Raw genomic sequence first — 13240 nt, 5'->3', positions numbered from 1 at the left:
CAAATTTCAAATTATGAAAGCAAGTGAAGGTTTTTTTTTTTGGGGGGGGGGGGGGGTTGGAGGGGGTAGGAAGCTAGGAGTACATAGCCTGAGACATCTGAGATTGGACACAGCCAGTATTTGCTGTTCCATTATTATTGCTAAGGTGGTGAGATGGGAGCAAGCAAAGAGCCCCAGTCAAGCACTGGCTTAGAATTTATGGTGAGACAAACTATAAGGTTACATAACACAAACAATGCAAGGACAAAATTCTGTTGCAGCAAAAAGCAAAGTTATTTATTTTCACTGCAAATGTATTACCATCTCAGGCATTAGAAGGAAAAGTTTGACTTTTAAAGCATTCAGGCAATAACAGAAAGGAACAGGCATTTCCATAGTTTCACAGAGTCCTGCTTTCATCAGTAGGCACCAAGTACCTCCAAAAATCTTGGAAGTTTTACATCACACGTAGCTCCTTCATTGATGGATTTCTCATTTTCCAAACGACCTGTCACTTCTCACACATATCAACAAAAGGGTTGCTCTTTTCCTGTAAGACAAACAAGCCCTCAAATTACTTCAAGTTACAATTTAAACAAAGTTTTCATGGGTCTGTTTATAATCTTTTTCTATTCCATGTGCATTTAACAATTTTGAGGTTTTTTTGATTAATGCAAAGAGTTCTGCTTTCATTAATCATAAAGACTTAATCTGAAATCTTCCTTGAAGACTTGGTCAACACAGTAAGATCAGTTCAGTTGAAATGCTGAGCTATGTGGGGATCAGGCCAACCCATACATCTTAGGAAAAAACTCCGTGTCTTTTGGGACAAATGCAACCCACAGCCCACTAACTCTAACATATCCCTTGTACCAGACACTCCAGGAAGCTTTCTCCATCTGAAGATATGGCTTTCACTCCTAGACAGGTATATACTTCAGCAGTAACTTCAAAAAACTCAGAACTAGAGGAGTCTTAAGATAGGCAAAAACCACCTGAATCCTCAACTCGGCAGCAAATTGTTGACAAGCACCTGTTGCTAGCTACAAGCTCACTGACACGTTGTAGCATCATCTGTTTGTCTTTACACATTTATTTGGAGGCCTCCAGTGTCCCTCTTACATTTCATTCATCTAACTTACATACTCATTTCATCAATCCCTCTGGTTTCTGTGCAGAAAAACGGGTGACAGAATCAAATCTGGAATTTTTCTATGTAGCCACAGAATCTGCTGCATGAAGGAAAGTGCCGAGGAAGGAGGACAACTAATTGAACACCCATCACTGTTCAGTGTAAGTAAATTAAGGAGTTTTGTAGGCTCCACTGAAAACAAGTCCTAAATAGTAGTGTCACCGGGATACAACCATTCTACCATCATTTCTGGTACTGCTCTGCCAAGAGAGTCCTGTCTTGAGATGACTGGTTATCAGGATGCCACAAGCAAAACTGCACAGAAATCCACTTCAGCACCTACCTTAGAGATCTCGGGAACAGCAGCATTCAGATAATTTCTCACTATCATGTCAGCTCTGCTACAGTATGTCCTTACTATAGTCTGTATCTCTCCCATCCTTCCAGAAACCACAAAGGTACAAGGAAGACTTTTGATTTCTTTTAACTAACACCCAATAAGGTCTGATGAAAGAGACACCGCTTTCACAGCCTCCCCAAACCAATTGGTTTTATTCACTGTGAGGGCATCTGAGCACTGCAACAGGTTGTGCATTCCCTCCACAGAGCTTGTGTGGACTCTGCCTGGGGACACAGTCAAAACCAAACTGGACACGATCCTGGGCAACCCGCTCCAGCTGACTCTCCTTGAGCCGAGGGGTTGGACTATGTGAACTCAAAAGGCCCCCTCCAAACTAGACTGTTCTGGGAAAATTCATTAAAAGGTACCCAAAATATGTTTAGAAAAGAAACAAATGAACAAGCAAGTAAAATAAACAACCAACAAGCAAACCCAAACCAAAGCTGTAGGTTGTACTTCTCATTGCTAAACAGAGGAGAAAGAAATAGAACCTGGAAAACACTGTTTGCACCAAACCTGAGGATGTTTGTAGTTGTCCTATGGGCTTTCCACTATTAATCAAGCTATTCTCTACTGTACTGTCGAATGCTCAAACTCTGACACCCAGTCTCAATAAGCAAGGTGTCACAAAGCAGGCAACTTGACATGACAGCCTGACTACACTGCACCAGAAGGAGCCTGAAATCACTGCCTTTTCTGGATAAAATACGTCTGAATTTGTCTTTGCTTTTTCTTTGATTCCAGGTGCCTTCTCAGATTACAGTCAATAATTATTAAATGCTTGTCCTCCAACCTACATATTGTAAGAAGTGTTAAAAAAAAAAAAAAATGTAACAGGCTCAATCCTTTCATGGTATATTAGCTTCAGACCCTTCTAATTTGAGATAAATCCTCCCCTGGAAATAAAAATTCATGCATTCCGCAAAGAGAATTTTTATTTTGGTATATGCCAATGGGATTTTTAACAAGGTTCAGACACTTTAAACAAGACCTTACAATGTTCTTGGAAATACTGGTAATGTTTTCCTTTCCCATGCCAATCAGGAAATTGCCAAGTGAAAAGCAGGCTGGTATATCCACATAAACAAATAATCTTAAATTCTTTGGGTACAGACGGTCTTAAATTCAATTCATGTTAATGCACCTCCAAACTCCGAATTTATTAAAACTGCAATGTCTTCACTAAAATTCAACACTAGAATGCAACAGTGGGTAGTTTTATCCTATGTTAACAGCAAAACACTTATTCTAGTCAATCCAGAAAAAATAATGCAGACTATCACCAAGTTTTATACTTAGCATGTGGAACTAACTTCTGAAGTACAACTGGCAAGCTTGCCTAGCACGACCAGCAATGTACTTGCAACGACATTTTCAACACTGTCTCCAAGATCACACAGCAAATTCAATAGCTTTTGCTTTCTTTGAATCAGAACAGGATTTTCTTCCTTTAGCTTCCTACTCAACCATCCATACTTTGTGCTTAAGACACCAATAATGATAGCTTAGTGATACACTTTGTTATTCTAACTAGTGTTTGCTATTCTGACTAGTGTTTGTGAATTATCCATCCCCTTTTTGCAGCTCAACAGAACCAGGAAACTCACTGCTTTTTTATCTCTATGATAAAATATATGTGCAGGTGGGGACTTGCATACATATGGCTAACACAAAGCAGAGGAATGTCTTAAAAGATGAGGCCTCACAAACCGAGATCCTCTTTTCTCTATAGACAAGACTATATATAACTGGATACACTTAGGATACCATCCTACAGATACAGATTCTCCAGCCCCAAAACGATCTCTGTTGTCTATTCGTTTAACTTTTGTTTTTCCAAAGAATAGAAACTGTACAAGTTTAACTGCTTCAAACTGTGGCAAACATCTGGACATAATTCTACAGGATAGGAATTCTGTTTCTAGAACTACACCTCAGTGGCCTCAAAAGCAGCCCAGTATGTAGCCTGATTTGGTATTACAACGTTTATATACAGGAACAACGCAAAACATTAGATTCTCTCCTGAGCATATGAAGTACTTGAGGATTACTTTATCTCAAAGGCTAAGGTGGCACTCCTCAACATCCTTCAGATTCATCATTCATTTCTATTCACTTCTCCTCAACAACACAGACCAGAGATAATGGTAACACAAACGGCATTAAGCTCACCAGTAGCTTTATAATGGACACTGATGCATGGACAACTTAAACACGAATCAGACTTTCACCAAACCAGAAATTTATCAAGATTGCTCTCTTTTAAAAAAAAACAGAGATGGAATTCACATAGAATACGAAATTTATGTACTGTGGTTTCATAGTAGAAAGCTTTAATATGATTTCATACCAATTTTAAATTTGGAAACACACCTGCTCTTTTTCTTGGAAACAAAGAAACTTAGTTATGGTACTCGCCAGGGTGAGGTAACAAATACTGACTGGGGAACTTACATGCAAAAGTAACAGAGCTGAACTGCACAGTCTGTCTTTTGAAGGTGTTATGAATCTGGCCGTCTAGTCTGATGAAAAATGTTTGCTATCAAATGATTTGTCAAAACCTCCAAGACCGTTCTTATAACTTCACTTAGTACAAAAAAAAAATAAAATAAAAAAAAAAAAGGTACTTACTGGCTTTTCAAGTACAACTGGATGATCAGGAAGAAACTCTGGCTTCTTCTGAGAGAGAGAAACACTTGAAAGTTTCAGAAGGAAATCTCTGCTGTATTTGATCCTTTCTGTGAATATACAAAATCATTAAGTTCAGTAACACTGCTTAAGGCATTAAGCTTGGGAATTCAGAAAACTAATTTGGTTCTATAAACAGTAAACATGCTGCATGTGAAATATAAAAATCAATATTAAACCAGCAGTAACTTAAGTCTGACCTTACATTTGTAGTAAATTAAAAAGCATTTCATTTTACCAAGTTGACTCATTAAATATGAAGGACCATTCCAAGCTAATAAGGTTTTGTTGTTTTAACACAGAAGAACAAAAAATAGTGAATCCAAGCTCACATTACAGACTCCCTCCCTATATCCTGTTCTAATTAAGAGAAACACCACAAACTGGTCTTGCAGCTCTGGAATAAAATATGCTTATAACTCACACTGAAGTGGCACATGTTTCTATGGAACAAGTAACAAAACCTGAGTGTCTCTTTCCCGGAAGCTATTCAGCTGATGTCTTTCAACAGCTAAAAGTAATTATGAGATCTGCTGCATCTGAACTGTCAACTGGATTAGCACCAATAAAATAGTTTTGATGGTTTTACACTGATTCAGCACAGGTCAAGGGTTTTGTTTAGAACATGTATATTATCTTTTGTGTTTGTACCACTTTCTCCACTCTAGTATAACCTCAGATAGGTCTACCCACATCCATATTACAAGCTGATATTCTTAAGAGAAGAAACAAAAGGAAAGGAGTCAGGTAAAGAAAGCACAAACTTTATCTCTGGTCCTTGGTGACAATGAAGTTTATTCCTTTAGGACTAACGGGCCTCCCATACGCCCGCTACGCAATCACTTGATTGACTACAGCTTTTGCTTCTCAGCCTGTAAGCTCCAGACAAGAGAAGCCACAAAGTCAATTATCAATGGGATTTCCTTCCTGCCTTTGAACACAAATGACTGTAGTGACTGCTCAAACTGTGTGAAGGCACGAGGGCGACTTTGAATCGTTTCAAGAACATGAGCATACTTGAAAACTTACATCTTGTTTTCCCCCGGCTTAAAAACATGTGATGACGACAACTTCCGTTTTGCCTTTGACACAGTCCTGCACAACATCCTCCTCTCTAAATTGGAGAGATACAGACCTGATGAGTGAACAGTTCAGTGAGAAACTGGTTGGATGACCACTGCCCTCGGGATGTGACTAACAGCTCTGTCTCCAGATGGAGATCGGTGGCAAGTGGTGTCCCTCAGGATAACATCTTCATCAATGACATAGAGAGTGGGGTTGAGTGCATCTGCAGCACGTTTGCAGACAACACCATGCTGAGTGGTGCAGCTGACATGTTTGAAGGACAGGATGCCATCCAGAAGGAACCTGGACAAGCTTTAGAAGTGGGCCCAAGTGAACCTCAACAAGTGAGATTCAACAGCGCCAAGTACAAGGTCCTGCACCTGGATTGGGGCAACCTCCATACAGACTGGGAATGGAAACATTCAAGGTCAGGATGGATGGGGCTCCAAGCAATCTGATCTAGTTGAAGATGTCCTTGCTCACTGCAGGGGAATTGGACTAGGTAGTCTTTAAAGGTCCCTTTGAACCCAAACTATTGTATGATTCTAACAGAAAGCAAGGAAGTGACTGAGATAGCAGTAAAAAGCCCTAAGAACTACAGATATAGATTATTGAAGGTATAATACCACTGAGCAGATATCAAATGGAAATTATATTACCTAGAACGCAAGGTACAGCTGGAAAGAAAAGTGGAGTTGCAGTGGAAACTTCCCAGTGTGATGGAAGAGAGGGAGTGAAAAAAGAAGATACTTATTTGTTGGCAGCAGCTGAACGACATGAACTCTACAGTTCTATTACTTTGGAGGAAAGGATTACAACCACCAGCAAACAAAACCTTTTGGACAAAGATCAGAGTGGTCTTGGGAAGGCACCACAGAGAGCAATTAACCACTAAAAAGATCCAAAGTGATGGCTTATACAAGAGACCAGGGTCTGATCAGAAGTTGTTTAAGACTTAAAATAGTCTCGACACACCACGAGCATAATCAATAAGAAAGAATCAGCCAGTGACAAGAACCTGACAAGCCTGACACCATACTAGGTCTAAAGAACAGAACATTGTTCCATTTACCAAGATAAAGAATAGAAGAAACTAACCTGAGCCTGAAAGGGGATACATGGAAGACTTACTTTCAAGTTAGCAACACAGGACAGTGTAGAATTACTGCTCAAGAACCTGAGTGATGTTAACTTCAGACTGAGGAAAAATAGGAAAGGCTCAATAAAACTTAACAGAATTCTTTCAATGCTTGAGTACTAAAAGCAACAGAATAAACTAAGTCTCCGGAGATTACTGAAGGACTGGAGATTACAAATGGAGATCTGCAATGTCTGACTACAGGAAGACATTAACAACAACAACGGTCTGATTGAACTGGTGCCCTAATGTAGATCCCTGTCGCAGTTCTTGTGGCATGCTTAGGAATGAAGAATTAAGCAGGAACCAGTGCAGAGGAGGGCTGTCTGGAATTTGAGATGAAAAAGAGTAAAAGTTTGGCTTGTTTAAACTGCCAAAACATGACAAAAACAAGGTTATAACATTATGAGTACTGAGTGACAGGCAATACATAAAGAAAAAGCCTAAGAAGCAAACCTTAAGGACAGTGTTGACAGAAGAACAAACTGTCGAGAACTAATCATAAAAGAAATTAAGTGATTCCTACCCATCACAAAATTAGTATTTCAGAAGTGGTGTAGTAAGAGTAGGAAAAGGAGAACAAACTACTGAACTCTTAAATTGCTTGCATGCAATAGTCTGTACACCAGGACTGAGCCCAGCAACGGGTGAAAGGATGGAACTCAAAACTACTTCCACACACGACAGCTTTTTTTTTTTTTTTTATGCTCAGGTTTTGTTTTTTTCTTAGTTTGTTTTCGGGTTTTTTAGAAGGAAAAAAAAAAGACACGTACATCCTCATATGCAAGCAAGTCTGTCAGAGGAGGTTTCCCTCCTCAGTCATGGCCAAGTTTTACACTTTCTCTAGTGTGAAAAACAGAAAGGTTTTATATTGCTCCCAAATTGTGGTACAGAAGGAAGTCAAACTTTCAAAGCACTGCTCAATCAGAAAAAGTAACATGCAGCCCAATTGTCTTCTATCCATAAAATATAATTCTGACACAGATCTCCACACAGCATTTTACCTTTTTTTGCTTCCGATTCATGCTGTTTTGGTTGACATGGCACCACAGTTTGAGTTAAGACCTTCACTTCTGTCATTTCGGGTAACTAAAATCAGGAGGAAAAATTTAAACATTTTTTAATATATTTGACAAAACAAAGTTATAAATCTTGTTCTTTTAAGGATGTTAAATCTAAATAACAAAATATCAAAATAACAGTTGTAACACAGTTTTAGTTATCAGTTTTGCTTTCACCAGTCACCAAGATTTTGAACAATTAATACTTTCTGTGCAAAAACTGGATTTTAGTTTTTTTTCTACTCCTTGCAACTGAATCACCATCTTCTTTACAGCATACGAACAGTTTGAAAATGAAACAAATTAAACAGTAGTGAGAACTGTAGCTATTTATAACGGTTGATGCATCTCTTAACTCTAAAGATGAAGGTCCTGCAAAATAACTGCAGAAAACAATCAACAGGAATACTGGTGACGTAAAATGCCTGAGAAGTTTAACTGGAACCTGTAGAAAGTTTGTTACTCTTGATTACATAAAACAAAGGAACAGTTAGATGATGTACAAAGCAGTGCAGGTAAGCACATTGAGACAGAAATCTTTTACACAGAAATTTACATGGAATTTTACAGTGCTATTGCTAATTTTTAGAAGGAACACAATTATTTTCTCATTTTCTCTTATCTCAGCCAGAATTCAGTCAGAAGCTGCGATGAAGAGGAATAATAAAAGCAGTAAGGACTTTCCTTAAGACCAAAAGAGAGCCTTTGACTCTCTCACTTAGCAAACAGTTTCATAATCATCAAGACCAAACATCTACAATATAATGCTGTGTTCCTTCCAGCTGCCAAAACCTTGAAGTGAGTCTTTCGGAAAATAGGAAACCAGTTTTCCTGCAACCATTTTGGCTCCTAAAAGGATCCACTAGGTTTGGCTGAGGAATTTTAACCTAATTATGACACAGGGTGGGTACAGTCAGGAAAACCTGAAAATTCTGGGAATCATTTGTCCAAAACAGAAGAGTTCCTGTTTTCTGGACAGAGACAGCAGTTAACACTCTGCTGTGACTGCACCTCTGGCTTTCATGCTGCTCTAAGACTAAAAATTGTGAAATGGCAAAGTATTTATAGTTTATTATCAACCCTGCTCGCACTTGCATTTTCTGCAGTTGAAATTTAGTTACCTTTCCCTGATTTGTTTAAAACCTCTGGGAAAACTTCCAACAGATGTGAGGTAGTGGACTCAACACTCTACAGATCTGAAAATTCTTTGTGTATCATGAAAGAATATAATTATTCTTTGCTTTCAAATACCCAGTTAGAGCAAAGTGACTATTCAGGTGCTTCCACTCTGAACACCAGTTGGGTGGAAACACGCCAAGTCAGGGCTCACATCTTACACACAAGCACAACTGCTGTGCTCTTCACTAAGAGTAGCTCTTTGCCACTTCCTCCAAGGCTTAGGAGTAGAAGTTTCAGACTAAGTTCCTCAGATGGTAGCTTTAATTCTGTAATTTCCTATTCCCTATGCTCAGAGTTGAATCCAACACCGAGTAGCACTCTTGACATGCCATAATGATTCTTTTTTTTTCCTGAAAGAAGTCTAAGCAGCTTAGAATATGCTTACTAAATATCCCAGAGTAAAGCAGTCTAGAGAATTCTGTTGCCAGATCCTTCTTCAGTGCCTTCACTGCTTTACGAAACTGGTTTGTCAGAGTTGCTTTTTTTTTTTGTTTGTTTGTTTGTTTCTCAGGCCTCTTCTATTTTTAAAAATCTGTGTAAGTTAGTAGCAAATCAATTTGCTTTACTTCTTAAAATCTTCACCATTCACCACGCTTTCCAAAAGCAACCCGTATTTCCTGTAGCCTAACCTACATCAACTTTATTTATTCTCTCTTTAATAGATCATCATCATCACACAGGAGTATGACTGGTATAAAAAGTAATAACAAGTTGTTTTTTCTTATGTCAACAGTTATTGTTTTTCACCTTATGGCATGTTTAATGTTGTCTCATTTATATTCTCTAAAAGGAACTATATATTGTAAGATGAAGGAAAAAGGAACTTCCATTTTGCAGTGAACACCTACAACCAATTTCAAGTTTGAAGGACACATTGTACCGTATCTGAAACAAGGTATTTTGGGCAATAAAGCACTAGAGTCATTATGGGTTTTTGAATGCTAAGGCCCATTTACTGCTTGGTCCAGAGGAGTCAATGAAACAGAAATGTGGAATGCACTGGAACTGTCTATCTAGTTTTGTGAAGTTTGCTGCCTCAAATGAATTTGTGCATGTGCTAATAAAACTAAAATATATATACCCACACATATATTTAGTGTTATCCTTTACACATAATAAACAAAGATTGAACATGTGCATCTTAAGTTTAAAATATCTGTCAAATTCAATAAAGAAACACACAAATAAGACTCTTAAATAAATAACTCATAAGATACATTTTTCAGCCTCTAGTGTGTGCAAATACCAAGGAAACGTATTCCTGAAACTCATGTTTCTTTTTAACAGTTCTAACACCACTGGTTCATAACATATGGATTCAAGGGCACTTCTAGCTGCAAATACAGTTTATTTTTTATTTGGTAAAATAAGGGATCAGCTGACCCCCAATTTATAGCACTCCATCAACTTTGTCGTCTACTATTTACTGAATACTCACCCAGTCAACCTTACTTGGCAACCATACTTCAGTGTTGCTGGGTAATTCAGTCTGCAAGTTTAATGCAATGGCTGATGCCAATGAAGATAAGAGAAACTATTAAGAAAACATTTTAAGTAGACTCCACATTTTTATTTTGTGATATTTGCCACTAGAACATTACTGAAATCCAACTGCAAAGCCATCATGCAAGGCATCTACTCACAACTTAAAAGCTCTAAATTGCCATTGGACCGTTTTCCCATTTCCTCCACTAATTCTGAACTAAGTAAAAATTTATCATGTCACTTTGCTTCTGGCCACATCAGCACCGCTGTCACTGTTTCTCTGGCTACCAACAATTTCTAACTTAACACCAATAACAGCTGCAATCCTACAACATCTAGAAGGTATGCAGAGATTTAAAATATACACACCTGACATAAATAGTGCATAATTTTTTCCTTAGGCTTTTATTCGTTTTAAACTTGTATGAAGGCTAGGTAAGAATGGTCCAGTGCAGTATACTGGATGTGCAACAAAACCTAAACAATAAACTATTTGTTAAATTACGTGTATTTGATGATTTCAGTATCAGACATTAACTAATTCAAGAAATCCAAACTTAATAGAGAAGCCTAATGCAGCTTTCTGATGCCTGAATTTCAGATGCCAAGCTAGGAGACGACCACCAAAAAGAGTTCTGCATAAACCTGACACAGTTTAAATTCAGATTTATTACATAGATGATGTAGTAAAATCAACACACAGCAAGACATTTACGCAGCACTGTAGTTTGAACAGTCATTAAAAAAAAAGTCACCTTACATGCCCTTTTTATTTCCTTAAAAGCAGCTAAAGTTTCGGCAAAGTGAACCGTATCTTCGCCACGCTACTCACCTTGTGTAGAAGACAGATGACGCACAGGTCGTGCTGGCTGAAGCGATTTACCAATAAACCTTTTAGTTTTCTTTAACATTTTGAAGCACCACACTTTAAAAAAGCAGCAAAAACCAACACAGAGCATTCAGTTTCACATACAGATATGAAGTGAGAAAAGAGTCCCTCTACCACTCGTTAGTTGCATATGACAAGAGGATACCACTATACTTCAGTATCTGACCAGGAAAAAGAAGCATGGCCTAACACAGAAACTTTCTTAAATGACAGAATATGCTGGATAAAATTTGCAGAAAGACAGAATAAGACATCTCTCTCATTCTTCCTTCCAATTGAACTGCCCTGGCTTCTCAAAAACATTTTTTTTTTTCCCTGTATATACTTGAAGAAAGGAGATGGGAACACATGATGGAAATGAAAGTATTTTCTAACAATTTAATTAACACCAGTGCACCCTTCACAGTCTGCTGGTAGCACAGAAGTTCCTTTATACATCTATCTACACAAACTTGCATCATTGTTTTTGAATATCTACTTTAGTTGAATTAATACAGTTTTAAATCTTCCCACTCAGTTTAGCTGCTACAGAAGCACCAAAAACTGCTAGGGTGCTGCTGGGCTGAGAGATCTGCTGGAAGCAAATCATCAGTCATAAAATCTTGATTTATAGTATCGTTATCTTAACTGTTTTCCTTCCCACCTCCATCTCCTTTGTCAACTGTGCGATTTCATATTTTGAAAGAACTTGAAGAAGAGCATCAGATAAAACAATCAATACAATAATACTGGTACTGAAATTCTGGTTTCTCTAAGCAACTTTACAAGACAAGGGAATAACTGTTATAATAAAAAAAAGTTCAAACAAAACTATCATGACGTCAGGAGTTAAAACTATAGAGACTATTATCCAATTCCTGCATGGAAAAGGAAAAAAAGTTAGGCTAGTTAAAACACAATCCAGTATCACTTTGCACTTTTAACTAGTCAAGAAAAAAACCCAAATCTTTATACTACACTATAATCTTTTGAACAGTGAACTTCTACTATAGTCAAGTAACGGTTTTCCAGCATAGACAATTTGAACCCCTTTGGGTCTAGACAGTTAAATGGTCACTGTCTAAATTAGAACAGTTGAGTTAAAGCTAGCAAAAAAGCTTTGCTTTGATTCCTTGGTTTTCCCACCTTCTCATTTTAAAAAAAAAAAAATAAAAAAAAAAAAAAAAAAAAAAAATTTGAACACTATAGTCAAAAGTAAGTATCAGAATTCCTGCAGGTGAATGAACTCAGATTAGTGAGGTGGAAGACATATTTCATTTTATCCAGATTAGGAATGATTGTTTAAACCATATTTATACTAGATATTAAACTTCCCCATAAAACAATGAAGTAGTCACATTCACCTCAGAAGACCACAAAAAGCAAGTCCTCCTCCATACCCTGATTGCAAATTAAATACACACTTTTTAAAAACAAAAGAAATTGCTAGAGGCTGGCTAGCTTCTAGAATGTAGCACCCCTGTACTTTTTAAACCATGATCCTGAGGAAGAAAACAAGACGACTTGTGACAACAACACATCTTGCTCCTCTCTCCCCCTGCCAAATTTCCAGGAAGAAGATGCCCAAGAAACCACATACTCCCAAAGCAAACAAAATGAAAAAGCATATGAGAGAGAAGACAGAGTTCAAGACAGGGTGAAATCAAGGGTTTTGCTGTGACAGCTCTATTTTCTCCTTTAAGCAGAAGGAAGAGGCTAAAAAACATCTCAGGAAGTTACACAGACCAATCGTCTCGATTAATACAGTGTTCTACTTGGCTACCAGCAAGATATGTGGGGAAAGATTAGTTTTAACAATTGAGAAATAACCTGCTTCCATGAGAGATTACTGCTGCAGGAGCACCTCCTGCACCCCAAGACGAAGACCACGTTGCTCCTCAGGAATTACTCCAAGGGGTGACCTGCTTCCACTAGACAGGAAGCGTTCTGAGGAGCAAACAGCCTCAGTGGAATTTCTCTATGGCCTCTTCTGAGAATCTTAAATCCTGGGACATCTGTTGCAGCTGACACCTTACAAGGGCCCATCAGAAAGGCTCTTTGGAAGACTTTCCTCAACAGGTGAAAGAGAATTCACACGCTTTCGGTTAAAAGTCCCGCCGAGGGGAATCGTTACCCCTGGGGAGTAACCAGCGAGCGACCCTCGCTCCGTGCCCAGAGCCCCCGAGCACCTACCACGGCCCACAGACAACAACGACAACTCCGCCTCGCTCCCGAGCGGCCCCCT

At 38.3% G+C, this 13240-nt stretch overlaps 1 protein-coding gene across 1 annotated transcript; it reads right to left on the bottom strand.

The window, feature by feature from the left end:
- Nucleotides 1-490: 490 nt before the first annotated feature.
- On the bottom strand, nt 491-11038 carry LOC103773059 (chromosome unknown open reading frame, human C8orf88). The gene is made up of 5 exons (XM_008940413.1): nt 10960-11038; nt 10081-10151; nt 7407-7491; nt 4143-4249; nt 491-529 (listed from the first exon to the last, which is right to left on the bottom strand). The coding sequence occupies exons 1-5, from the start codon at nt 11036-11038 to the stop codon at nt 491-493; spliced, it is 381 nt and encodes a 126-aa protein (XP_008938661.1).
- Between the last annotated feature and the right edge of the window lie 2202 nt (nt 11039-13240).

The sequence above is a fragment of the Merops nubicus genome, unplaced genomic scaffold, assembly GCF_000691845.1.
Source record: "Merops nubicus isolate BGI_N331 unplaced genomic scaffold, ASM69184v1 scaffold8675, whole genome shotgun sequence".
Taxonomy (NCBI): domain Eukaryota; kingdom Metazoa; phylum Chordata; class Aves; order Coraciiformes; family Meropidae; genus Merops; species Merops nubicus.
Note: the sequence above shows the minus strand (reverse complement) of the source record. Positions and strands in the feature narration are given on the sequence as shown.